Source organism: Pygocentrus nattereri, chromosome 26 (assembly GCF_015220715.1).
Source record: "Pygocentrus nattereri isolate fPygNat1 chromosome 26, fPygNat1.pri, whole genome shotgun sequence".
Taxonomy (NCBI): domain Eukaryota; kingdom Metazoa; phylum Chordata; class Actinopteri; order Characiformes; family Serrasalmidae; genus Pygocentrus; species Pygocentrus nattereri.
The window spans coordinates 29,414,761-29,442,500 of NC_051236.1; the positions used below are offsets into that span (position 1 = coordinate 29,414,761).

General features: G+C 41.6%; 1 protein-coding gene across 2 annotated transcripts in view; it reads right to left on the reverse strand.

Annotated features, from left to right (window-relative positions):
• tgfbr3 (transforming growth factor, beta receptor III) overlaps positions 1-27,740 on the reverse strand; it is a 155,806-nt gene that overhangs the window by 86,611 nt on the left and 41,455 nt on the right. For both annotated transcript variants that reach the window (XM_037534984.1, XM_017715571.2), the window contains exon 3: positions 14,923-15,110. In XM_037534984.1, the coding sequence (XP_037390881.1) occupies positions 14,923-15,110 (188 nt within the window). The remainder of the gene's footprint in view (positions 1-14,922; positions 15,111-27,740) is intronic.

A 27,740-nucleotide genomic window follows, 5' to 3' on the forward strand; every position in this document is an offset into this window, starting at 1 on the left:
TACATCACATTGACATTTGCTGTTTATCCAAAGGAGATTGAAAAGCTTGGGCGCTCGCGATTCATTCACAGCTTCAGTTTTATGCATCAGTCAATCAAACGAGTCAGCGAATAAAAACAGAGCACAAAGAAAAAACTACATCACTTCATCAACAGCTACTAGCGCTGCTCTGCAGGCAACCCTGCCGGCCTGCAGTGACAGCAGGGGGGAAAGTTCAGCCTCTCACTGCTTAAATACATTTAGGGCATCATCCGCCTTCAAAGAGGGGGGCAATAATTTATTACACCATGTAACAATTTTCAAAAAAAATTTTGTTCCCAGTTGTTAAGTGTGTTTTCCTGATTGTTTGTACCCTAAATGAATAGAAAAAAGTTATTATTCCCTGTAAACTTTGCTTTTGTGGTCAGCACAATGATATTTTGAAATTGATCTATTTTTAAGGATATTCGCCATATTTCAAGATACTTAAGAAGCTTCTGGAATTGTGAGAACTATCAAGAAGTTTCTAGAATTGTCCAGAATTATCTAGAACTTTCTGGGACTGTACAGAATTGTAGGTAGCTGTATAACTACAGTTATATAGGGCCACTATAGCCCTTCCTGAGAGACGGAGAGACATGATCTAATTGATTGGGATTGCATAGTAATTGGGCAACAGCCATCACAGACAAAGGGGAATTGACCTGGACAGACAGGTGTGAATTCATTCTCTATTCAGATTCTGATAACGACAGTATTCACACTTCACCCCACACCCATTACAGGAGGAGCTTAGGAAGGACCACTACTTTCAAATGTATATATTGTGTGTTACTCTGCTACCGGGTGATCAGTCTTGCTCTGCTGAATCCTCAGTACACTCTTGTACTTTGATACTGCATGGAATAAAGATTGACCATTTTTATCGAGTTTGGAGAGACATCCTTTTTCCTTACAGTACACAGCAACTTAGATGGCATCAAGTCCATTTAGATGGCATCAAGAGGTTGCATACATCCAGCAGACGCATTTTGCTATGTATGTGGCCATTTTATAAAGACAAGAGTGAAAAAGTACTCTGTGGAAGCATCTGCTAAGATGTGTGAGGCCTACAAAACATACTTCGGCATGCCTGTTGGTGACCAAGACAAACCATGGGCTCCTCATTTCACATGTGAGCACTGCAAGAAAACTCTTGAAGGTAAGCGGATAATTGATACTCTCTTAAATAGCAGATTTAAATTTTTATTTTGCAAAACTACCCTAACCAAAAAGACCTCAACGATCTGATCAGAGACCTTGGCCTCACCAAGTCCAACACTGAGCTTCTGACATCAAGGCTCAAGCAATGGAACTTATTAGATGAAAGCGTCCAAGTCACAGGTCAGAGGAAGTTTTTTCCACCTTCTTCAGTCATCAAGACGGACTGTGCTTCTGCAACAATGTGGCCGGTCTATTCGAGGCTATAGGTATCACCTGTAACCCGAATGAGTGGCGTCTCTTCATAGACAGCTCATGCAAGAGCCTCAAAGCCGTGCTGCTTCACAATGGGAACAAGTACCCATCTCTTCCTGTAGCTCACTCGGTGCACCTGAAAGAGGAGTACACCAGTGTCAAGATGTTGCTAGGTGCCTTGAAGTATGATGAGTACGGCTGGGAAGTTATTGGAGATTTCAAAATGGTGTCATTCCTGATGGGCCTCCAAGGTGGTTTTACTAAGTATCCTTGCTTTATTTGCCTTTGGGACAGCCGGGATACTAAAGCGCACTACCACAGGCGGGACTGGCCTCAGCGGACAGAGTTCACTGTGGGGAAGAACAATGTAAAGTGGGAGCCAGTGGTGGACCCACGCAAGGTGCTGATGCCACCACTACACATCAAGTTGGGGCTCATAAAACAATTTGTCAGGGCTCTAGATAAGGAGTCGAGAGCTTTCAATTACCTCCAAGATCTTTTCCCTAAGCTGTCTGAAGCAAAGATCAAAGCTGGTGTCTTTGTCGGACCACAAATCAAGAAGATCATAGAGTGCAGTGAATTTCCCAAGAAGCTGAATAGGAAGGAGAGAGCGGCTTGGAACAGTTTTGTCGCAGTGGTTCGCGGCTTCCTAGGCAATCATAAAGATGAAAACTATGTACAACTGGTCCAGACTCTGATAAAGAACTATGCTGCAATGGGCTGCAGGATGTCACTCAAAATCCATATCCTTGATGCTCATCTTGATAAGTTCAAAGAGAACATGGGAGCTTATTCAGAGGAGCAAGGCGAGCCCTTCCACCAGGACATTATGAACTTTGAACGCCGTTACCAAGGACAATATAACGAGAACATGATGGGCGACTATATTTGGGGATTGATTCGTGAATCTGATTTGCAGTATAGTCGTAAATCTTGGAAAACCACACTTCTGAACAGTTTTTGGTACTCTGTGTAAATTTGCAATGCCTATAGTGTTCTTAGTCTGACTGTATAAATGAGAAGATGCAAAATCGTCTGTTTCTATAATAAAAATTCATCATTTTCGTTGCCGTGGTCACAAAAGCGAAGTTTATGATGAATGTAAGCAATTTTTAATTTGTTTTAGACATAAGCAATTGGAATATAACATTAAAAAGCTGGGAACAAAACTTGTGTTACATAGTGAATTATCGCCACCAAGAATTCTTTGGTGATATGAAGCTGAACTTAGCTTTCTAATCGCCAGCTTCATGATCGGTGTCCCGTTCCACCTTAAACGGTGCAGCAACCTCATGTATTAGAACGTAACTGCTGCACCATTTAAGGTAGAATGGGAAATATCGCTGGGTAGCGACTGAGACATCAACGTATTACCTCTGAAAAATCTCCGTTTGAAGGGCCATATAGCCCTAACACTACACTCTACCCCTCCGACGACAATCAGGACAACCCTACCTCTAGACGTGAACACGTAAAACGGAGGGATAGGGCCAAGTGTTAAGGGCAAGGGGTGAAATGGGATCTGGCTTTACTGTGCTAACTGTATACCTAAATTATCAAACAACACCTTTGCCTCAAACCATGTCGAGTTGTTAAGGAATCTTAAATGTACTTGCTTCTGGAGTTCCTGATATTGTATCACACTTATCTATCAAAAATGGACAAAAATATGGATTAAATTCAGGCTTCAAGATCGATGCTACTACTGTTTTTAGACTAATATACTTTTGTTAACTGTCTGGTTTTATTTTGGATAAGAGGAAGAGTGTGAAAACTTGGCCAAGTATCACTTTAAAATTACTTTAAAAAATACATTAAATTCTACAATTTTGCCCGACACAGTGAGGCAGCCGAAAGACGAAGCGTCAGGCAGAGGATTCCTCAGTGAATCAGAGCCACTGTCCTGCCAGATCACATTCCACCACTCAGTCCGACGTCATCACGTCACTCCGCAATCAGCCTTACTCCAGCTACCTGTCAGCGGCAGCACGCTCCACCAAAACCAGCCGAACTAAATCTCGGCTACACTTTCAGGACTCTTTTTTAAAGACAAGAGCACACTATTCTGTGAGATTGCGTAAGAGTTTTAGCGTTGCAGTGTGTTCTGGGCTCCGAGCAGGAGGAAAAGTGGCCCTTAGTCAGCGTGAGCGGTGAGACCGTTATGCTATAAGACCAGTGTGTGTGTGTGTGTGTGTGTGTGTGTGTGTGTGTGCGTGCTGGGTGTTCAGTTTCAGTTAATTACACAGCAGAGTGGGGGAGCCTGGCACAGAGCCAAAACAGCCAGCCTTACACAGCTGTGCTTTTCTCTACGTTATTAAAGAGATAACAGAGAGAGAGAGAGAGAGAGAGAGAGAGAGAGAGAGAGGAGGGATGAAAGATGGGGAAGGGAATGAGGAGGCAGAAAAAGTGGGAGAGAGACGGAAAGGGGGAAAAATAGAGGAATAAAAAGAGAGAAAGAAAGTGTAAGAGAGGCAGGTAGAAAATGAGAGAGGAGAGGAGGAGAGGCACAGGGAAGGAGGGGGAAAAGAGACAGTGAAAGAAGGGAAGAGAGAAAGACAAAGAAAGGGAGAGAGTGAAAGAGAGACTGGCGCAGGAAGCCATTCATTCTAATACGGGCAGTTGTGCAATGAAAATGAAAACGAGTGAGTGCGCGTGTGTGTGTGTGTGTGTGGGAGGGGGCTGTACTATGAGACTTTCACCCACGGATGTTAGTTTAGTGCGGATGTGGAGGCAACCCTGACACCTTGCAGCTGTTGCCATGTATGTGTTTATGTGTGTGTGTGTGTGTGTGTGTGTGTGTGTGTGTGTGTGTGTGTGTGTGTGTGTGTGTGTGTATGTTAATTAGCAGCATACTAACTGCCTGCCTCATCACACTCTCGCTTCAAACTGAGTTGGGTTCTTAAATAAAGTCAGACTTGCTTATGTTGTGTATGGCACTGTGTGACATACTGTTCTCTGTAAAAAAGTTGTTGAATAGCTAAAACAGTTCCTTAGATTAGCAGAGTGCCATACAGTTTCAGAACCCATATAAGCACATCTAGTGAGATTACTTAACAGCTCCATCACTTTTAGGCATGCAGTTTGCACAGCGCAGAGGTGAGGTTTCAGCTTCTATTGCTTGCTAGCCCAACAGTTTTAACCTGCACGCTGCATTTTTCTCCTGTAAAGTGCCTCCCTACCCTCCTATTTGTTCTGATGTTTTCTCTCATGTTTCCTGTCCTCTTTGTCTTGTTTTCTATGCATGGCGCTACACACAGAGATTTAGACTCCTCTCATTAGCTTGGGGACACGTTTACTAATCAGAGACAAAATGCCAACATCCTGCAACACCGGATAGCAGTCCATTATGGGTCAGTTACCTCCTTGATGTGATGAAAAGGATCGATATTATCACCAACTGCGATGAAAGACGCTGACGAGCAGACGTTAATCACTGAATTAAAGACCTACAAGGACGTACTGAACTTATTTCAGCAGTTTTTCAAATGCACTCACGTCACACAGGCCACAAGTGACATTTGTGACTTCTGTCACGTTTTTTTTATAAAGAAACTGTTCATTTTAATTGAATTGACCATTAACCTAACTGAAAATTCCTAATAATGCAGTAACACTGACATGGTGGTGGCATGTTTGTGTTGCGCTGGTACAAATGGATCAGACCCAGCAGTGCTGCTGGAGTTTTTAAACACTGTGTCCACTCACTGCTCACTCTATCAGACACTTCTACCATGTCGGTCCACCGTGTAGATGTAAAGTCAGAGACAGTAACTCACCTGCTGCTGCACTTTGTGTTAGTCATCTAGTCCTTCATCAGTGGGCACAGGACACTTTTGGCTGGATATCTTTGGTTGGTGGACTATTCTCAGTCCAGCAGTGATGCTGAAGTGTTTAAAATCTCCAGCAGCACTGCTGTTTCTGATCCACTAGTACCAGCGCAACATCCACCAACACACCACCACCACATCAGTGTCAATGTAGTGCTGAGAATGATCCACCAGCGAAATAACACCTGCTCTGCTCCTGTGGAGGTCCTGACCACTAACCATGCAAAGAAACAGATGGACTACAGTCTATAATTGTAGAACCACACAGTACACCTATATGGTAAAAGGAGCTAATAAAATGGACAGTGAGTTTAGAATATAAACTAAAAAATGAAGAAATAAACACTACAGACAACTATACACTACATTTTTCATAAAAACGCCATATTTAAGGTTTATTTCCACTTGGAAAATTAACCAAGCATGTTAATTGACCAGCGGTGGTCAACATTTTCATATAACTGTATAACGTAAATGACCTCCGTTCTTATTGGCTTCCCTGAATTGTGCCTCTGTTAAAAGGCAACATAAAACAGTCCTTATTACTGCTGTAGGCTAAACTGGTCTGGTTTTGCAGTAGGAAGTGAAAGTCACATTTTAAAATGGACATCATTTACATACTACATCAAATGCTTTTATTGAAAAAGGAAGGAAAATTTGGTCTTCCGTTATATAGCATCCCTTTAAGCATCAGTTATGCAATTTCTTTCAGAGCTCTAGCAGTGGCCAGCTGCAGCAGCCCCTCCCCTAAATTGCCTATTGAGAATCAATGAGTACATCTATCTATCTGTATTATTTCCTTGTTTACTTCATTTAGGATCATTAACTGATCAACTCTGAACTTGAGGAACATTCGGTGGAGAGTTCTCATCTCTTGCACTCTCAGAGTGATCTACTGTAGTATGACTGGAAACTATAAAAGTATTTTGAAAAACAAGTTTCAAACTTTCAACCGGCAAATTCCATCAGCAAATTACATGTTTTACTCACACCCATTCTGTATTACAGCACTTCCACAACTGACCACAGTCTCCTTCTGGAGTGACCACAGGATTCCTCCAGTCCAAAACACGGCTAATTCACAACTAGAATAGAAAGGAATAAGAGCAGGAAGCATGAGGAGCGAACAGACACCGATCTTACCGTAATCACTAACTAATGGGTCACCTTTGTGCTGACTCTGAAAACACACATCCAGGCACACTCCAAAACAAACAGAGCAGAAAACATTTCCACCAGAGATAAATGGACCTCTGAAGGCACTCGCTGGGTTCAGCTGTGAGTGCTCAGAGTGACGAATGTCCAGCTTTCCCCTCGCAAATGTGATATAAACTACAGGGCAAGTGGTGCCGTAATTTTTAAGTGGAGAGGTTGTGAAAGAGACAGCAGGCTGTGAGGGACAATTACATGCTGACTACAAAACCACTAAAGGCTCCATGACTAAAGACACCAGTCATGGTTGAATCCTTTATTACACGCTATCATAAGTCAAAACATGTACTTTATACTGGTAATCCACAAGACAATAAAATACAATTTGAGAGCGTTACCTCAACAAACCACCACACTGTATACAGTCCCAGTCAAAGGTTTGCACAGACTTACTCACAGGAGGGTTTTACACATGTTTACTGCATTTTACAGTAAAGTCAAAGACATCAAACCCTGCAATGACACCTATGGATCTGTCATGACCAAAAAAACTAAACATCATTCTTCTTCTTATGTAGCACCCCTTTGCTTTGAAGTTCAAGCATCAATTTTATCTTTTTCAATCAGTTGTGTCCAAACCTTTGACACAAACTGCATTCAGAAACAAGCTGTCATGAAAATAAGCAGTTAAATTAAACGAACACTCTTGTCTTTGCTCTTTAGTTGCCACGGTTACTGTTGGTCAACTCTGCGGCTCATGGCCTGTCTGGTCATGGCCCAGACCACATTAGGGAGCGGGACAGCCCCTGGAGATTGGCTGTAACCCTATAGGGTGCTCTAAGCTTTTGGCCTTGTGTTCGGAGGCAGTAAATCAGGGTCTCACTGAACTGTTTATGTCTTGAAGGATCTGATTCATCTGCAGCTGAAGTCCAGTGGCGCCTGGACACATGAAACCTGACCTGGCACAGGCGGCACACTGGAGAGGGGTGAAGGACAGTGTGTGTATGTGTACATGTGTGTATGAGATCATCTGTGTGAAAGTGTAGTGCGTGTTTTAAGCCTGTGTGAGTCCAGATGGCCACATCTGTGCCCGTTACTCAGGTGGGCAGTGTAAACGTCAAGGCCTTGTGGTTATTTTACCAAATGTCCTCGGGGTTTATCTCTATCTGAGAACTGCGTCATGGACACAATTGATCTCCACCCACCTCTATCAACTCTGGCCTTCTGTAGCTGTGTGATAGAGTTTGTGGTAGAAATTGGTCTGAACTTGATGGGACCCAATTATTAATATCCGCCTATACCCACTTTAGTTTTTTCTGCCTACCTTATTACTTTTTTCTACAGAGCAAACACAATCTTTGTAAGCAGATTAGAGTGAAACTGTGGGTTTGTGGGATAGATTTTTTTCAGGCTACAGTCAGGATCAAACAAAATTTTGCGAAGCTACAGCTGGATTCAGGCAGAGTTCTTGACAGGCTACATTCAGACTAAGAACTTTGTCAAGCTTCAACCAAACCCAGGCCTACAGTCAAACCTAAAAATTTATTGCGCTACAGTCAGACTCAAAATTGTGTCATGCTAGAGTCAAGTCCAGACATATTTTGCTTCATTCAGTCTGAATTTTGTCACGCTACAATCAAACTCAGAATTTTGTCACACTAGAGTCAGAATAGGACAATATTTTTAGGCTACAGTGGGATTCAGACAAACTACAAGTTCAGACAAAGTTCTGTTAGGCAGCAGTTGGAGGCAGACAGAAATTTGTCAGGCTCCAGTTCGATTCAGACGGAATTCAGAATTTTGTTACGCAACAGTCAGACAGAATCGGTCACACTGCAGTAGGATTCAGACAATTTTTTCAGGCTACATTCAGATTTAGACAGAAATTTGTCACACTGTAGGTAGTTTCATACAGAATTTTGTCAGGCTACAATCAGATATGGATTCTAAACTTCTGTGAGCTGTTGTCACACTCAAGCAGAGAATATTCTTGAGCTATATTTGAGTTCAGTTCAAAATTTCAGGCCCAATTAAAGCTACCCTCAGCCCTGCTCCAGCCCCAACACTGCCTAAACGTATTGCATGGACGGGCTGATTTATTCCTCTTCGATCATCCAGCCAGAGACCACACGGGTAAGCAAGGCCTCAGAGACATGAGCTAGGCGTCAGGACAGAGTTGAATTTCACCAACGCAGAAAATGTCTTTAAAACAACTGATGCAGAGAGTTCTAGCCATATGCTTACCCAGCACTCCTTCATTAGCTGAGAAAAGAATGCCAGCAAACGCTCCACACAGTAAGAAAACAGCACACGAGGAATGGAGAAGGTTTGGACATCCCCCAAAGCAAACAGTCCATATGGGGAGTGGGGGGCCACACAATTAATGCCAAACATATCAAGGACAAACAGTTTCGCATGACATCTGAGCATGACCTAAGTCATCAGCCCCCAGAGGAAGGAAAACATCCCTCATGATCCGTCCGTTTAGCAAGACAATGCTTTTTTTTTTCCAACACTGTGGAAAATGACAAAGAATGATAACATGAACTCAAGCTGAAGTGACAAACCAAATGAACACAATTTGCACCTTTTGAGAATTGTGCAAGCCGACTGACCCCAGCATTTAGTCATGAACAGAGGTCACCAGCCTCCTCTGGGACACTATTGTGTGCAGTTTTAGAGTGTGAGCCTCCCAAGCAGAATCTGCCGAAAAGTAATTGGAGTCATGATTTGAAAAGGAAACACCCAACCACAAAGGACCTTAAAGAGAGAAAAATGGCTGGAAGACTTGGAAATAACGTCACCCATCTAGATTAAAACAGCTTCAGAGATGGTGTGTGCATGTGTGGTGTGTGGAGAGGTGTAACAGGCCAAAAGTTTGGAAGCAACAGTGAATTTTTCATTTCAACAAATGCTTAAGAAGCTAGAACAGGCGAGTTCCTTAACAAGTGCAGTAAATGGCAACTACTGAGTTTAGTTCCTGGAGATTCTCCTGCAGTTTTATTACTGCTTTAATCTGATCCACTTGACTCCCTCATCCAGATGATACTGAAGATGCAATCAGACACATTGCATGAGTCTATCACAGATGCACCTGTTTAAACCAAGCACCACTGAGATTTCTGCACATTGTTGGCTTCACCAAAGTGTGGACTGAGGAGGACTGCAGGGCTTAATGACTGCCATTTGGGACTAGCCAGAAGATTGCATGTAAAAGTACAGCAATGTAAACTAATGGAATACTCTGGAACAAACCTCTGGTTTAACTTTCTGGTTTGCTTATTTTGCTTCCATTCTTTTGGCTGTAGTGTGTGTGCACGCGTGTGTGTGTGTGTGTGTGTGTGTGTGTAAGCATGAGGGGGCCTCTGCTGGTTTCAAACGTGTGGTCATGATTACGTGCTGGCCTTTAGATCACAAAGATCTCCGCTGCGGATGTGTGTACGCCAAAGGTCGTCCTAAGCCTTTTGTTCTGTGCATTCCCAATCTCTCCCTCAATCAGAAAGCACAATAATTGGCCTGGAGATATCAGAATCTAACAAATACCTGAGGCTTGGAATGCGCTGAGTGGAACGGCCTTATCTGTCCATGTGTGTAGACAAAACTCACTTCAGATTGGGGCTTAGGAGGAGCACACCATAATCTGCTTCCTAACGGGTCCCTCAACTATGATGCATGCTTTTTCCTACAATACAAAGGGCCTAGCTTTAGTTTTAGTTGGGGTGATATTATGAAGTTTACCAAGTTATGCACTGGGATTTTTTTCACTCTCACGTTATTGTTGACAGCTATTCAACTGTAACACTGCTGAAGTTAGCGCTGAGAGGATGGATCACAGTCTCACCAAATTACAAGTTTTTCCACCTTAGCAGTCTTAATATTTTCAATTTCATTCTTCCGTGTGCTGGAATTCATTGTGTGCGTCTTCTAAAACTTGTTACTCCTTGTGCGAACATGGAAACAGGTATAGCATTCCGATGCTCCGACGCTTCCGATGTTCAGTATAACCGTGGAAATGGCTGCAGCATAAAGATATACATATATCAGTGGCGTAGTCAACTTCAGATTTTATCAGTCAGATCGTTGGATTGATTAATCGGTTAGGAATGCAGCAACTTCTATGGTGAATTCCGAATCCAACTGCTTTACAAACAAATTGACCAATGGCATTATGAAATATGAAAACATGAAATCGTGTTTCCAGCACTTTTAGTCTGTTAGGTAATTGTAATATATACTATCATTTGCTTTTTAATCTGTACTTTAAATATGTAAAAAAAAGTTGCTTACTTAAATAATATAAACATATACAGTGCTAAATCAAACAATAAGAGGCGCCTGGCTATTTAGCGTAGTGGGTCATGCCTAGTTATGCTTTTTAACATGTTAGTGTAGGAGCAGCATCAATGCAGCTATTTATGTAAAAAAATTGCAATACAGATCAGCCAAAATCAAAATATTCAACTGGTTGATTGCTGATCATGTGTTTAGAACAAAAATCTGATGATTGTTTATCAGGCATATAACCCATAATTCCTGTCACCAAGATTTTTAGAGTTGGGCAGCAAGAGTGGAATTTAGCTAGCTTTGAAAGTGAGGAGGACAAAAACTGGCTTTTGAAAAGTCCCCAGAGGACACTACATCTAGGTACAAAACAATGGCATAACGGTAACAGAGCCCTATATGGAAAACACATGTTTTGAATTGGCCTAATATCAGGTGAGGGATTTGTGTTCTGTCTTTGTACTCAGCACCACGACAGCTGTCACGTGTTATTGAAGCACAAAACGTGTCTGTGAAGTGTTTCAAAATGCCAGGTTTCCCCTCTATTTCCTTTCCTTGCTCAAATAAAGCTAGGCAAACAGGCAGTAGAGTAAAGAAAAGAGATGGACTGCAGTTTAAACTCCAATATGCCTCCTTAGATATGCACTAAGTAAACCTCGTGTTGGCCTTCGTTCAACTGTTTGCCTCAATTACTCAGTTATTTGCAGGCCTTGCAGTACACAAGCAGGGAAAACTGTAGAGCTGTTGCCAAGCTACAAATACAAATACACCACAATGGCATCGCAGGGGGAGTAAAGCAAATTCCTTCAATGGCCAACAAAAACTCAAGACTAATCACATCATGGGTTTAAAAAAGAAAAAAAAACAGTCTTGTATCTGGCATAGGCAGAGATCAGTGGGGTGTTGAGAATCTACACTCCTGGAGCCAGTGTTTAGTCCAAACATGTTTTTCACACATCGCTGGCCCAGAGCCTTGGACTTACCCAAAGGCCTGATGAAGCATATCTAGAAGGAGGGACCAATGACTCATGGCACAGGCTAAGCAAAGAGTGTGAGTAATGCTATTTGATAGGCCCTACCCCAAAACAGCCTGACATACCACTTAGGAATACATAACACTAAATTATAGTATAAAATAGTGTCATATTACATCATATTGTATTATATTGTGCAATGTATAATCTATTGCAGTGTCTATTTGAGCTGTTTATCCCTGCAATTTCCATTTCACTCTATCCTGCCTGCCTTTTCTGTTTTACTGCCCTAGTACATGCAATACCCCACCACAACTCTCGTTTTTCTTCCCTTCCTACGCACTTCATGTTGTCTGCAGGAGTCAAAGCTGTACTACAATAATTCCACTGTGCTTGGATATAAAGTTCACAGTATTCTGAATACATATGATAGTAAACTTAATTTGACTTGACTAATGGGAGTCCATCACAACCCTTCACATAGTGACTAATGGAAATATGGTCTCAAATACTGACCTTCTAAGCAAAAACTTTTGCCCCGCAAGCCCTTTTTATTCGATAAACATATTATGAACCTGCTTGCTTGATCACAGTGCTGAGTGAAAGTACCAGTGTATAACAAAATTGTACTGACCTGCTGAAAAGCACACTTTTGACTGGAAAGCCCTTTTTTTGTTTAAAAAACACTTTAATACCCCACTTGCTTGATAAGGCTCAGACAAAGCAATCTGATGACTGGGTTTTTCTCCCACCCTCATCCCAGCTGCATCTCTATCTAAGATATCATTCTCTGTACGTTTGTTTCATGTGCCGGAGCCTCCAGCAACAATGTGATCTCTCTTCCGCAAATTTATCTGGGCCAAATGCTTCCTTGCCACTTTAAAGTAGTATTAAATGAATATTTAAGTGAAATCTTTCAAACTTATAAAAAATTCCCTGTACTCCAAATGTAGGCAAGGTATGTTCAGTGTCCAAAATTAGTTTCATTAGGGCAGCTTCACGCATGGCAGGTTTGGGTAGATTAAAATGAACCCTGATATAAATGCTCTGTTAGTGCAGGTCATTAGAAAATGTGAGAAGACTGCCATTCGCTAAAACCCCAGCAATGTACAACCTTTTGCGTCCTGTTGCACTACAACAATTCCAGTTTGGCATTCAGTTTGGTGTGCAGGATGCTGGTCCTCAAACACACCTAATTCAACATAAAGCAGGTTTAATAGGTGTGTTTTTTAAAAAGAGCAGTTACCAAATTGTGCTGGATACAGGCCTCCAGGACCTGCTAGAACTGGGCAAAATGACAGCAAATTATTGTGATAAATTACATCACATTGTGTGTCACAACGCTTTTCTGAGGATTACGTGGGTATCCACAGGACTAAAAACACTTCCCAACTGCATGTTTGCATGTTACAAAGTCAGCATTAGTCATGTTTATTTGGATTTAGTGCTGCACTGAATGAGAAATGGTGAATACAAAGCGTTGAATTCTTCGTTTGTTTGGTTTTTTTATTCTGTTTCTCAACTTATCAAATGTCTAAAAAAATATGACGCATACCGTGTATTATGATAACTTCTTAAAGTATCCTGATACTATATTTCCGCCATATATCCCACCTCTAATCCCTGCTTTAGAATACTACAAGACAGATAAACACAACACAACACCCATGAGCTCAGCTGGGCCAAAGAATAGCAGTCAGACAGAATATTGTACATTTACTGTTACTGTACAGTTAGTGTACATCATAAACGTGTCCCAATCACTTATTAGATTGAACAAAAACATGTAAACAAATGCCAATGTCAAATATGTCCGTGTAAATGCTAAGTAAACCAGAACTAAAATGCAACATTATTTTCAGCTTCAGCCTGGACCAAAGGACCTGCATCGTGCTAACTACTTGCTTCCATCACACAAATGTCTAAATCCATGTGAAGCTGTTAACTAATCTTTGTTTGTGACATTGTATGACATACTAATACTTATTAAATAGGAGAAAAAGATTGGAAAAGATGATTTGGAGGGGCCTGCAGGTTGATGGTTCTGGCTATGATGAAACTAAAGCTTTTAGCTCTGCGCAGTTTGTGTCCACTATTGCAGAAAGCTCCCTGGTCAGAAGCATAAAGGCCATGTTATAACCGTGATTGTGCTTGTGGACAGGGATTGATATTGTATTTCAATAGTGCTGGAACCACAGGGCTAAAGCGCATAAAAACTCTCCTCGATCCGCATGGCTGATAACGCTTAACAACTGCAGCAATTTAGCCAAGATATACTCTACTTCTTTCCGCTGCCTCTTTTTTTATCTTTCCCCTCACTACCTCTCTCTTTTTGTCTTCTCTCTTTCTCCTTACTTGACAAAACCACCGAAGCCCTAGCCCCCCTCTCACTTGGGGCCCACTGCTGTTTTTCTTGGGACGTGTGCAGACTGAAAAGTTGATGGACTGTCTCTTTTTTTTCACCCTATACTTTTTCCCTCCCCAAGCTCATTGCTCACTAATAGAATTGAGGACCGCCAGACAACCGAGCCACCAGGGATCACCCCAGCAGCGCTGTGTGTATGTGGGTGAGTGAGGGAGCGTGTCTCAGCTCCAATTGCACACCTCGCTGAACAAAGATAAAGTAAACACAAAAACGATGCTGTTTCTTCAGAAATGTGTTCGAGTCAGTGTGGCGTTGGGCCAGAAAGGGCGTCCAGAGATTACAACATCAATTAATCTGATAGTCACAGCAGGTTCACCCCCCTCACACACACGTCACCTCACTGGAGAGGCAACACGCTGTTTCTACAACATCCCTTTCCACTTACAACCCGACTAACATCTTGTAACAACACGCCCAGCCTGCAGTGCCCAGAAAATGTTTTCAGTCCACTCCATCACAGTACGTTAATGCTGAACAAGTCCATTCTGCAGCACTCTACAGCGCACACTACCTCTGCAATTTGAAAACACAACAGAAATGGTCCAAAATGACAGAACAATTTGTCTGACCAGAGGACCTTAGTTGGACGGTGGACCATTATTATCATGTGTATCAGGTACAGCAGTGCCTCTATGGTTTTTGTACCACCCGAAAATATTCAGCCATGGCTCTGTGACCAGAAACTGACCACTGACTAAGGGCTGGTCAGTGCAAACTGTGTATCAACAGATGAGCTACAGTCTTTACAGCAGCAAGGTGGCATTACAAATGAGGTGTTTCTAATAAACGGACCAATGAGTTCATGCCCTACCAGCGGACACAGTCTTACCTCTGCAGGTCTCTCTCCTGTTCCTTCAGGGCTGCTGCTACGCAGGTTGATGATGTGCACCTCCTGAGGGAGGCTGGTGGTTCCTCTGCTTGCGCAGCCAGACTGGGCCGTAAAACTCTTCAGGAAGGCCTGGACAGGGTGGCTGGCACCCACCGGCAACAATTCACATGGGCTGCGGGACAGCGGACCTAAAACACAACCAGAAAAAGATGTAAAGCCTTAAGAAACATACTCGCTTCAAAGATTGCTCTCACTCAAAGGATAAGAAGCCAGAGTCTCCTCTGTTTTTTCACTCATTCTAGGCAAAAATCATATTTCCAGGAAAAGCCTGATAATTCCCAGCATTTCACACCGCATAGGTGAGGATTTAAAGGAATAGTTGGACAAAAAAAAATGTACACAATATTCAAATAAGACATGTTCGGTGTTTGAAGCAAATACAGCTTACAAGTGGTGCAAGCTCATGGAAGCACCTATTAGCATTGTGCTAATTTAATGCCGTTCCTTGATGTGGTGTATATTATACACGTAGAACCTATGTACACATTGGAATCTAGTAAAGTTAAAGCAGCATATTTTCCAGTGTTTAGTCTTTTAGCAGAGATGTTTGGTTACTGAAGACTGCTTCATTAGTTTTGGACTGCAGCCATGAGGCTAATTTTGCTAGCAAGCAGTAGACGTTTGTGTATAGCAATTAGCATCATGCTAACTGCACGCCTAAACCATTGTACATTTGCCAAAAACTCTATTAGGTAATCTCAAATAGACTTGCTTTGTATCTGACACTGTATAACGTCTGTTTCTATACGTACAAGTCTATTTCAGATTACCCAGCATGGTTACTTTGAGGCAAGTGTGTGATGATTTAGGCATTCAGGGAGCTTCTAGAAGCAACTAAACAAAGTGGACAACACCAAACTTCATAGCTGATTGACTATGCACTAAACATTGCTTTGAATTTGCTCGATTCAAATTTTATATCAGTTCCACACAAATAAAACACGGTACATCAAAAATTCTTGCCAAAAGGTAAGAGCAGGTAAAAGGAATGACCATAACTGTGTTGATGTACTATTCGTTCGTGTGAAACCAATGCACCCATTTGAAGCAAGCATTCATTTTTTGGAGTAAGGGTGAATCCGAGATTTCTCTGTTGAACCATGACTTTACGTGTAACGACACTAATTCAGTATATGCAGGTACTGCGGCCCAGTTCAGCGCTTATCACTGGAATGCACACGGACGCTGTAGAGAAAACTCTGTGAAGTCATTTCAACTCCAAATTGGATGGAGGAGAACAGAAAAGCCCGCATGTGGGTTATCTGGACCAGTGATAAGATAGTAGACCTTAGTGATGGTGCTCTACAAGCACAAGCACAAAGCAGTGTTTTTCCTGTTGGTACTCCCACGTCATTAATTGATAAGTCCTGTCCATTATGCAATGAGAGCGATGTAAAGAGTCGGAGTGGAGAAGAGAAGAGATGAAGAAGCAGGGGGGGGGGGCAGGAGTCTCCCACCCGCTTACTACACTCCCTGTTCATTAGAGAGGATCTGGCAACCCATCTGTCCTCCTCTATAGCCTCTGCTGTCACTTCATTGCTCGCTCTTTCCTTACATGGCTGGATTTACCCTCTCCTAATCACTCTGAGAGAAAAAAAAAACTTCACAAGACAGCATGCTCCTCTCAAGACTGTAGTTAGAGCAGGGTCACAGGAGTTGTTACCACAGAGACAAGACGGGGTATTAAGGGCATTGGGCATGCTCAGTAAACCCAAGACAGGCTCTCAGGGCGTCTCTGAGACGGAACCTTGAAGCCTAGAGTAAAGGCCTGGGGATAACGGAGAATGGAACACAGATTAAGCTCTTCTGTTACGCAACGCCAATTAAGGACAAAGTACCAAAGGTGTCCACGGCTCTGCTATTCACCAACGTTATCCCTTACTAGTGCAAGTCAGTATAGCTGTTTTACTGGAATAATGAAATGTGATACATGTTACATACTTAATGACAGTTAGTTACAAAAAGTGCACGTCAATAACTACTTATCAAATCATCGCCGTCAGGATGAAACCTGGCATCCCTGTTGTTTTTTTTTTTTTTTTTTTTTTGGACATATACCAACCAGCCATGTCATTAACACCACCTCCTTGTTTCTACACTCATTATCCATTTTATCAGCTCCATTTACCATATAGGAGCACCTTATAGTTCTACAATCACATAGTGTAGTCCATCTTTTTCTCCACATTGTTTGTGAACCCCCTATTTACTAAGTTATTCAATAATCAAGGACCCTCACCGGACCACCACAGAGTAAGAATTATTTGTATAGAGAGATAGAGAGATAGAGAGATAGAGAGATAGAGAGATAGAGAGATAGAGAGATAGATATTTTCTATGATGATGCCAATAAGGCTTTTTGAGAAGAAGCAGCTTTCTGAAGGAAAGTGTTGGCCTCTGCTGTGGAGAACACAGCCAAAACCTGAGCCAGGCTGAATTACCGTAAGAGAGAACACTTAAGCACACACATGCACACAATGAGCATCCAGGCAACTGTGAGTCATGATGCTCAGATGATGACTTGTGGTTGTTGTTCAAATGTATATGAGCAGTAACTTGGCACTTGAGAAAACTACTCTTGGCAAAGAAACTCTAAAGCATGGATTCTCTAATTTGTGAGAGCTGCTGGTCTCTATAGATGATGTGCAAAAGACTATGTTCATATATTTACATGCATTCTTTTCTAGTACTTTATTATGCCTCCCTTTGTCTTAGTTACAGCACCGAATCTGTCAGGTAAGGATTCCAGGCCACTCTTCTACTTTAACTTTGTGCTTCATGTCTGAGCAGAGCACAATGTTGACACTCCCACATTCCAGCATGAGAACTGCAGGGTGTCCGTATGTGACTTATTTCAACAGACATGATGGAACACTGGGAGAGTCCGACATGAAATGTGCCCTCAGTCTTTGAAAGAGAGGGCTGGAATTGATCTCAAGAGACGGGTGTCATCCTTACCTCACAGCACTGATGCTGTTATTGAGGCAAGGGGACAAGTAACCAAGTATTAGAGAAGAATGATGAAAGCGCTTCTTCATTTATATAGATCAGGGGTCCTTAACCTTTTTTCAGAGTGCCCCCCCTATTTTAGGGTTTACCATTACTAGTAATTGTCATGTCAGATACCATAATGTGTGATGTTGTGATGGCTGAGTATGATACACACAGCAAATTCGGCACGTGACATAAGCAGACTGATGTTGTTATATTCACGGACATCCATCATGACAACTTACAACAGCATTTGACATCTGCCATGACAAGCTTATGGCATATGCTGATGTTATGTCAATGACATGCTACAATGTTATGCAGCAGGGTTTAATTAAAGTTTAAGTAAAAGTAAGTAAGTTTAAAGTAAAATTTATATTTATATAAATGTTAACCAAATATTTGTAGTTAGTTCTGAGCATGCAATCTGATTGGCTGAAAAAGTTCCACACATGTTGTTGTATCTGATAACACCATCCCTGTATTATTCCCCTGACCATCGGTTGCTAAGTAACAACCATATTTTGCTTTACTTTAAGCCACTGAAACTACTTCTTTGGGTGAAAATACCTCGATTACAACATGTATTAGAAGCAACATTTAGGCCTCTTTTCTGTTTTTCTTTACTACACAAAACATTTCAAAAAAGGTTGTGTGGGCTCATCAACATATGATCTACATATGATCTATCTACATAATCTAAATAAAGGGTAATAATCTACTGTAAGATATTATAAACCATTACATATGCTCCCTCTCCCAATCTACTGCTTTATTATTAAACAGTACAATTCATTTCTAAAAAAAAGGTCATTTAACTGAGTAATGACAATCAAAAGACTTGCACACAGGCAGGTACGAAACACTTATTTAACACACTGTGATGTAGATCTAGCACTAAACACACAACCGGCCACTTTACTCTGAAGGTCTGACCACAGGGGAAAAGAAAAGAAAAGAAGTGAAGAAAAAGTGATGACCTTTTGATAAACACTGACCCCTTTCAGTACAAACATTCCTCCACGTCCACTGCAATGATTCTCATTCAAAACACTTTCTCCTTTGTGCTTACTCAGATACACACACACACACACACACACACACACACACACACACACACACGAAGACAAGCAGTTGTTTTCCGTTAGGAGGTGATCTCTCTCCTGAGATTGTTTGGTAGAGTTTTCCCACAGGTCAGCCTCTCTCAGTTCACCACACATTGAAACCACTCAGATACACACACACACACACACACACACACACACACACACACACACACACACACACACACAAAACAACCACCACACTGATCACGCTACACACATTTGGAAAACATTAAAGAGAGAGAGAGAGAGAGAGAGAGAGAGAGAGAGAGAGAGAGAGAGGGAGAGAGAGAGAGAAAGAGGGAGAGAGAGAGAGACAGAGGGAGACAGAGGGAGGGGGTAGAGAGGGAAAGAGAAAGCGACAGAGGTGTATAGAGAGAGAGAGAGAGAGAGAGAGAGAGAGAGAGAGAGAGAGAGAGAGAGAGAGAGAGAGAGAGAGAGAGAATATCTGTTTTTGATTGACTGTCCTGCATTGCGCCTCATTCAAAAGTATAATGGGGTGAAACACTGCTTAGAACTTCAGCATGAGTGGGCGGAGCTAAACTGCTATAGGCTGAATGGGTGAAATAATTGTAAAGTTTTCTTCACAAAACAATTCATTTGACAAGAGCAGCTTAGTCTCTATGTATTAACCATCTGGACTGGAGAGTTAGTGGTGTGTGGTTAATGGAACTGTGCTGATGTACTGAATCTTATTTATGAGAAATCGATGTACACAAGTGAATCAAGTAAAAGCAGAGCAGTAATTTGTTCAGTGTATATTCTGAAACTGCAGTAATGCTAACTTTATCAAACTGACAAACAAGGAAAATGCGTTTTCCCTGATATTGACTCTATATGAAAATGATATGAAACCCAGGGTGGATTTACAGACTTTCAGGCCCTTAAGAACCTTAAGGCTCCTGAGTGAAGCAGGAACCTACACTGCAAAAAAATGATGCCTTGGCAAATTAAATCATCTTAAATCTAGTCACTAAATCTAATATTTCTCATTTTAAGACCGTTGTAGGAATCTCAAAAGACTATTTCACTTATTTCTAGACTTTATTTAAAGAAATAATTCTGAAACAAGCAAATTACCTGCCAACAAAGTGAGATAATTTGGAAAGGCAGAAGTTATGACAACACTGGAGTTCCATTAATGCTGGCGTTGTGCTGAGCCTGTGCAGCACTCTGTTCTAACTGAAAGAATAAAGTTAGCTTTGGAAGTGAAGCGTTTTTTTTGTTTTTGCGTTTCTCTGCTGCACTCTGACAGTTTTCCCTCTCGACGCCCAGAAAACAATTAAGCGTCTCTCCATAATGCAGATTCTTACTTTAGTTGCCTTCTTCATACCCATGTGTCTTTAATCAGTAGTGTCATCATCAGAACAGCTTGGAATAGCCCATTATAAGTATGACTGAGGGGCGGGATGCGTTGAAGTTGCTGATGTATTTGCTACAATCACAAATAACAGACCATTTTAAAATGCAGTTGCCGATCTTATAAATAAACCATTTTTTTCTCTGGCCCACCAACTTGTTGAGATTTTTCAAATACGGCCCCTTTCGTGGTTGAGTTTGAGACCCCTGGCCTAATGCAAAGACCACCCCTTGTTACTTAACGTGAAACAGTCTGAGGGTTTAGACATGCAGTTAGCATGACGCTAATTGGTTAACTTTAAGCTTCCAAAACTTTTCAGCCTTAAAGCTCCAGAGAAAATAAATAAGGGAACTTCAGGCACCAAACTTGTCTTAACTGACTGACTACACTTGGGAAATGAGTTGAAATCTGCTGTGTCACACATATGACATCATCTCTCTTCCCTCCTCCTCTTCCAGGCTGGAAAACATAGTCTGTTCTTTCTCTAATGCTGGTCTCTCTCTCACTCTCTCACTCTCTCACTCTCTCACTCTCTCTTTCTTTCTCTCTCTCTCTCTTTCTCTCTCTCTCTCTCTCTCTTTCTTTCTCTCTCTCTCTCTCTCTCTCTTTCTTTCTCTCTCTCTCTCTCTCTTTCTCTCTCTCTCTTTCTCTCTCTCTCTCTCTCTTTCTTTCTCTGTCTCTTTCCCTCTCTCTCTCTCTCTCTCTCTCTCTGCCTCTCTCTTTCTCTCTCTATTTCTCTCTCTATTTCTTTCTCTCTCTCTCTCTCTCTCTCTCTCTCTCTCTCTCTCTCTCTCTCTGTCTCTCTCTGTGTCTCTCTCTCTCTCTCTCTCTGTCTCTCTCTCTTTCTCTCTCTCTCTCTCTCTCTCTCTCTCTCTCTCTCTCTCTCTCTCTCTCTCTCTCTCTCTCTCTCTCTCTCTCTGAGAGCACTCAAACTGACTTTTTCCCCTGCGCAGCGGAGCTGGGAATAACAAGCACCAGCCGAGGCAAAAAAAAAAAAAAAAGTTTGGAAGACCGCCAAAAGATTACGGGCCTTATTGGGCAGTGATGTTGTTTCTTTATTTAACTGCTGGGAGGGAAAAAAGCGTCCACAGACAATAAAGTGTATTGGAAAGAAAAGAATACAGACAATTTCTTTTACAATAATAGAAGGAAGCCCTGCATTTGTTTTATAATCCTCAAACAAAATGGAACTGAAATCAGGGGCAATAAACACAGGGTTTGTTCCCATACTGAGAAAAAAGAAGTTTTTAAGACATGGAGTATCAGGAGCAAAACTTCAGATTAGCATGCAGATTAAAGACACTTTCTTTAAAAAAATGGTCTGCTATATGACACAGAGGTTTGCAGTTGGTTAGGTAACATTTTCTTCAGGATTATCGTGGAAAAACAGCAGCATCAGGGAGATAAGATAATATTTCCTTTCAAACAAAACCTATTGTTGAGTGAAATACAGGTGATGTGCTGATTTCTCTGGAAAATGCTCTGTCCATCACAAGGAGGCTTTAAGATAAATAACAGCAGGATATGAGGAGCAGCACACATGCAAACAATCTGATGGCGAATAAATGAATTTCATGATGGTATTTTTATTTTACTAGCTAGTGAAACAAATGGAACATTTCTCCAAGTACATCTGGAAAAGGCATAAGTGTCTGTCTGTGAGCAGAGAGAGAGAGAGAGAGATGAAGAGACAAGGATAGATAGAAAGAGAAGGAGGGTGAAAGGGAGCGAGAGGGAAAAGAGACGGAGAAACAGGCAGAGAGAGAAAGGAGAGTGAGAGAAAGAAAGAAACTAGTTACAACATCTCTCACAAATTATGCTGACCATTTCTCTCACCTCTCTCTCACCCCCTTTCTTGCCCTCTCACTCCATCTCTCACTTCTCTCTGTCTCTCTCCATCTCTCTTTCTCTTGCTCTCTCTCTCTCTCTCTCTCTCTGCTCATTCTCCATTTCTCTCTATTATTAATTTATTTGTATTTTTCTTACCTCTCTTTCTCACTTTCTGTCTTGTTTCTCACCTCTCTCTCCCTGTCTCCCCCCTTTCATTTTCTCACTCTTCTTGTCGCCATCTCTCTCCCTCCCTTTTTCTCTCTCTGTTTCTCTCTCTTCTCTCTCTGATCTATCTATCTTGCAACTCTCTCCTGGCTCTCTTTTATCTCTCTCTCTTGCTCTCAAACTCTGTCCAACTTATCTCTTGAGTCGAGAGAGAGAGAGAGAGAGAGAGAGAGAGAGAGAGAGAGAGAGAGAGAGAGAGAGAGAGAGAGAGAGAGAGAGACAGAGAGAGAGAGAGAGAGAGAGAGAGAGAGAGAGAGAGAGAGAGAGAGAGAGAGAGAGAGAGAGAGAGAGAGAAGAGAGAAAGATCGAAAAAGAGAGAGAGAGAGAGAGAGACAGAGAGAGAGAGACAGAAGAGAAAAAGATCGACAAAGAGAGAGACAGACAGACAGACAGACAGACAGACAGACAGACAGACAGACAGACAGACAGACAGACAGACAGACAGACAGACAATGATAAAAAAATATATTTCATACCAGCAAAGAGAGATTTGGCTAGGCCTGAGGTTTAAAACAGAAAGTTAACACTTTACAAAGCCTAAGAAATATTTCCTGTGCTGACTGCAGTTAAAGCTGAGGATCACTCCATTTACATCTCAAACACACCCATAAAAGAAATTAGTGAGCAGGTAAAGCACCTTTCTTTCGACTGGCTTCTATTATGAGTGTGTTTAGAGTCGACAGCGTTCAGAGAAATGTGTTGAAATGCCCGTCTGTGGTAATAGACTATAACGACCGTACACTGCAGATACAGCAGATACAGATTAGGCTGAAAACGCTTAAATCCAACAGCAGGTTCATATCTGGTCTGGAGGTTTTATGGAACTTCCATAAGTTTGGTGGGGTTGGTTGTGGGGGGAGGGGTTTCGGCAGATGTCTTTACAGTGTGTTAAACTTCCGTTTCTAAAGAGTGGAAAGTGAGTTGCTGCCACCTACATCCACCTGTTTCAGAGAGACTCACTGACAAACCAAAACCACAGAAACACTAAACGTTCTTCATACTTGAACGTGCCACATTTTACAGTAACCTGCAGAATGCAAGCAGACACAAACACACACGCTTGCAATATTACTTTTACCGCTGAGCTAACGGAGTTAGCTCTGCCCTAAGCCTCCAGCTTTTGCCTTACAAAGCGTGGCACCAGAAGTGTGAGCTACTCAAGCACGAGAGGACCATCTGAGAGAAGCTCTCCCATCGTTTCCACTCAGTTTGGCCAATTTTGATTTCAGTCCAAAGAAGAAGTCACACCTGAGCCATTTTAGAACATCATTCTTCTTATTATTAATATTAATAATAATAATACAACGAATACTAGTGCTACAATAATGACAATACTTTGTTATTTACAATTAGTATAATTATTCATTTATATATTTATTTTATAATGATCAGTATTATAAAACGTTATTTTCACTGTGCTGTCTTGCTCTGTTGGTCTCATCTCTAATTCTGCCGTATAATGTGCATGAACAGCTAATGGTGGAGGAAGTAGGAGCTGAAATTCATTATATGTGGTGAAAGTGCACTGCAGCGCTGAATGGTTGTGACGATTTATGTCTCCTTCAACACGTTCACAAAAATTTGCTGAGCAGCTCTTACGCACAAGTCGGTTATTTGCATGGCACGCTTTAGATTTGTGTCATGCACCAATTGTTTCACGCATTCCCACCACCCACCACATGACAGGCCGGTCAGGAAGTGACATGATTGACAGCACCTGGTCGCCACTGAAAGCAGTGAATTGACTCCAGTGTATATATACTGTCAGTGCTGTGCCCACTCTCTAAACTTAAAGGGATGGTTTGACCAAGAATCTTATTGCAGTTTTCCTCCACAAATGCAGTCATTCGGCCAAGACATGTCTGGTGTCTGAAGCAGAAGTAGAAGATATGACAAATATAATCTCATGACACTTAAAGGCCTTTAAACGATATACAAAGCTTATCACTATATTTACGTTTTTTCTAGGTTTCGCTTTTAGGATAAGCAGCTTAAAAGATGGATGGACCGATGTTTGATCAGGAACCGAAAAAACATTAGTAATGCCATATTCAAAACGATTTCACACACTGTACTGCACTAAAGGGACTAATTATGCACTTTTGTAATGAAAGATGCTACTTTTTTTAAGTTCTGACAATATCCATAATAGCAAATTGTGATGTAGTTTATCACACATATCAGAGCACATTTCCCACCACTAGTCCAACGTTCGCTTCTTTAGTTTTCCTATGAGGTTAATGCAGCTAACAAGTAATGGAAGCTTATTAGCATCATACAGATTGTACACCTAAATCATGCTGTTTCTACCCAAGTGATGTAGGTCTGTGTTTGTATGTTATACAGTGTCAGAAACCACATAAGCAAGTCTGTTCAAGGCCAATATAATAGAAAAATGAATTTTCCTCACTTTATGGAAACTTGTTAAACAGTGTTAACATTTCCAAGCCTATCGTTGACTCCTCAGGCCACACAGTCCATATATGGAAACTAAACAACAAGCCAGTTTAGTTTCCTTTCCTTCTGTAACGTCCAAAAACCAACTCATTTTCATGCATCCACCTATTCGGCCTACAGCCGTTTAACCCCACCCACTCATAATGAAGTTATAAGGAGTGTTTCAGCCTGGACTGCTTTTTGAATGAGGCACAGCACAAGACAGCAAATCAGAACAGAGGTCGTTGACATATATGAGTTTTAAAGGCTATAAGAAAAGAAAAAGAAAGAAGAAAAAAGGCAGAGGAAAACAGGAATGTGTGCATGTCCATGCTTATTGCTCAGCTGAGCTCATACTGAGAGATGCTCATTGACATGCAACTTTCCAGTGTGTTTGTGTGTGAAGGTATATACGTGTGTGTGTGTGCGCGTGTATAAAAGATGACACCCATCTGAATGTCTAGCTCAGTGTGAGAAACTGAGAGTGTAGAGAATGGGTTCCTGTGTGTGATGCAGCCTCACACACGCTCTCACATTATCTCTCAGGAGATCCAGAACTGAAAGCAAAAGAGACGAGTTACAGTTCTTCCTCCATCATCAACCCCAGTACCCCTATAAGTCTAAACTCTATGCTTTTTTTACTGCGTATAGGCTTATGAGAATGCATCGTAATGCATCTGAAGGTGGAGATCTATCTGCATTGCCTTTGAAATGTTTAATAAAACGTGCTCATTTTTTCGAATTAAAATTCTCGGTTTATTTTCAAACATAAAACTTTACTTCTGCAAACCATCTGTCACATTTTGTTTTGGTCCCAATATGTTAAACACAGCAAATAAACAGTAGTTGGGCATTAAAACGTGCTGAGGTGTGTTCTCTGTAGAGGATGTGTCAACTTATTTTCACCGACAAAATCATTCAAATGTGATTTAACTACGGGTCCCCAACTTTTGCATACGACTGTGTCATCAGAACACGCAAATCAGATCAAATGAAACTGTGGTGAAATCTGAGATTTCATCATTTACAGAGTCTTTTGTTAGTGCAATTAGTGACGTCATATTGCTACTACCGTTACTATGCCTTTAATACTGATATAAGAAAAATGATCTATGTTCTGATTGGTTATATTGGCCTCACTAAAAGGTGTCAAACAATACTTAAGGTTTAATCTCAGTAGAAGAAAAGAACAAGTGGTATCGTGTCATCTCTAATCTTAGTCCAATCAAATCATACGTGCTGTCACAGAGATCAAATCTACCTACTTAGCCCTCAAAACAGCACAGCCCTCAAACCACAACAACTGTGCGTGTGCTTGAGCACGGTAACAGATTCAGAAGCAAATCAGTGTCCTGAGAATGTAGGTCATAAATGGGGAACGGAAGCACATATAGAAACTCTAAACAAGAACAACAAAGCCTAAGAGACTACGTAAACAATTCCTGAGTCGCTTCAAACGTACCTAAACACAGTCAGCTCCAAGAATCACATTTCACTCTTCTGCACGCTTGGCCACAGGCCAAGAGCAGGGCACAGGAAATGACATCACTTGCCGAAATGCCAACTAGGAAAAAAAAATCTGATATTCCCACAGTCCCACGCAGCCGTTTCCGAAGAGAAACAAACAGACCTTTCCCCTTTTTACAAACACACACTCACGTGCCGTCCCTGTACGTGAGCTTCAGAAGCTTCCCTTCAACCCAAATCGTGCCTTTGGATCGATCTATAAGAAAGATTTCTTACAGAGCAATAATTGATGTACATGCCTATCCAAAGACATATCTCTGTCCAAAGGTTCATAGACACCAGATGATCCAGAGTTTGTTCTGAAATCAAGGGTGTTAATAAGGAATTTTCTCCCATTTGCTGCAGAAACAGCCTCTACTCTTAGCTCTGGATCACTCTATCTCAACCCACAGGAACTCAATGGAGCTTTATCACTCCAGAAAACACAAGGCTGAGGGGCTTCATACACCTCTAGTCAACGCTTGGCGTAGTGACCTTACGGCCCAATTATACTGGCAGGACAGACCCAAACAAATATGAATAAACACAAACGTTTGGTTGGTGTGCCACACTCGTGTTTGTCCTCTCCTTCACTCTGGTTCATTTTAGTTGAGAGATCTCTTTTCCTAAATAACCCAAGGACACCGGCATTAGAATGTCTGTGTTTGTCCCATCTGTGTACTTTCTAGGCTCAGGTGTTCATGTGCGGTTGTTCTAGCGCTGTTCTGTTAACAGTGCTTTTGCACAACTGAACACCCGTGTCAGCAATGGGGCACCTTAAACTAACTGAATTCATTCATTAGAAGTGTGTGTGCAGTTACTCGCTGTTAATGAGTTTAGCTCCTGCAGAGCTGATTAAAGATCTAATTAGGGCCACCCGATTCCTCCATTCAAACGATTCTCAAGACTTGATCAACGCAATCAGCTGTTGCACTAGAAGTGTGTAAAGACCAAAAAACCTTTAGTGTAAATGACTCAACAAAGATATAATTCGCTAGAGCAATGTCCAATCTTACCTGCAAAGGCCGGTGTGGATGCAAGTTTTACTCCAAACAAGCTGGAGCCCACCTGATTCTACTTGTTTGATCAGTTTCAGTCTTCAAACATTTCATCAGGTGAACTCCTGCGTTGTTGGAGTGAAGACCCACAGCCACACCGACTCCTCTGTGGATAAGACTGGACACCCCTGTGCTAGAATAATGCTGCTTTTACAAGTAAATACTGTAAAAAAAGAGCTGTTCCGTACTGCATAGAAGAACTGGTGCCTACATGCAACCATGTGAAATGGTGATAACGTTTCTGAAATA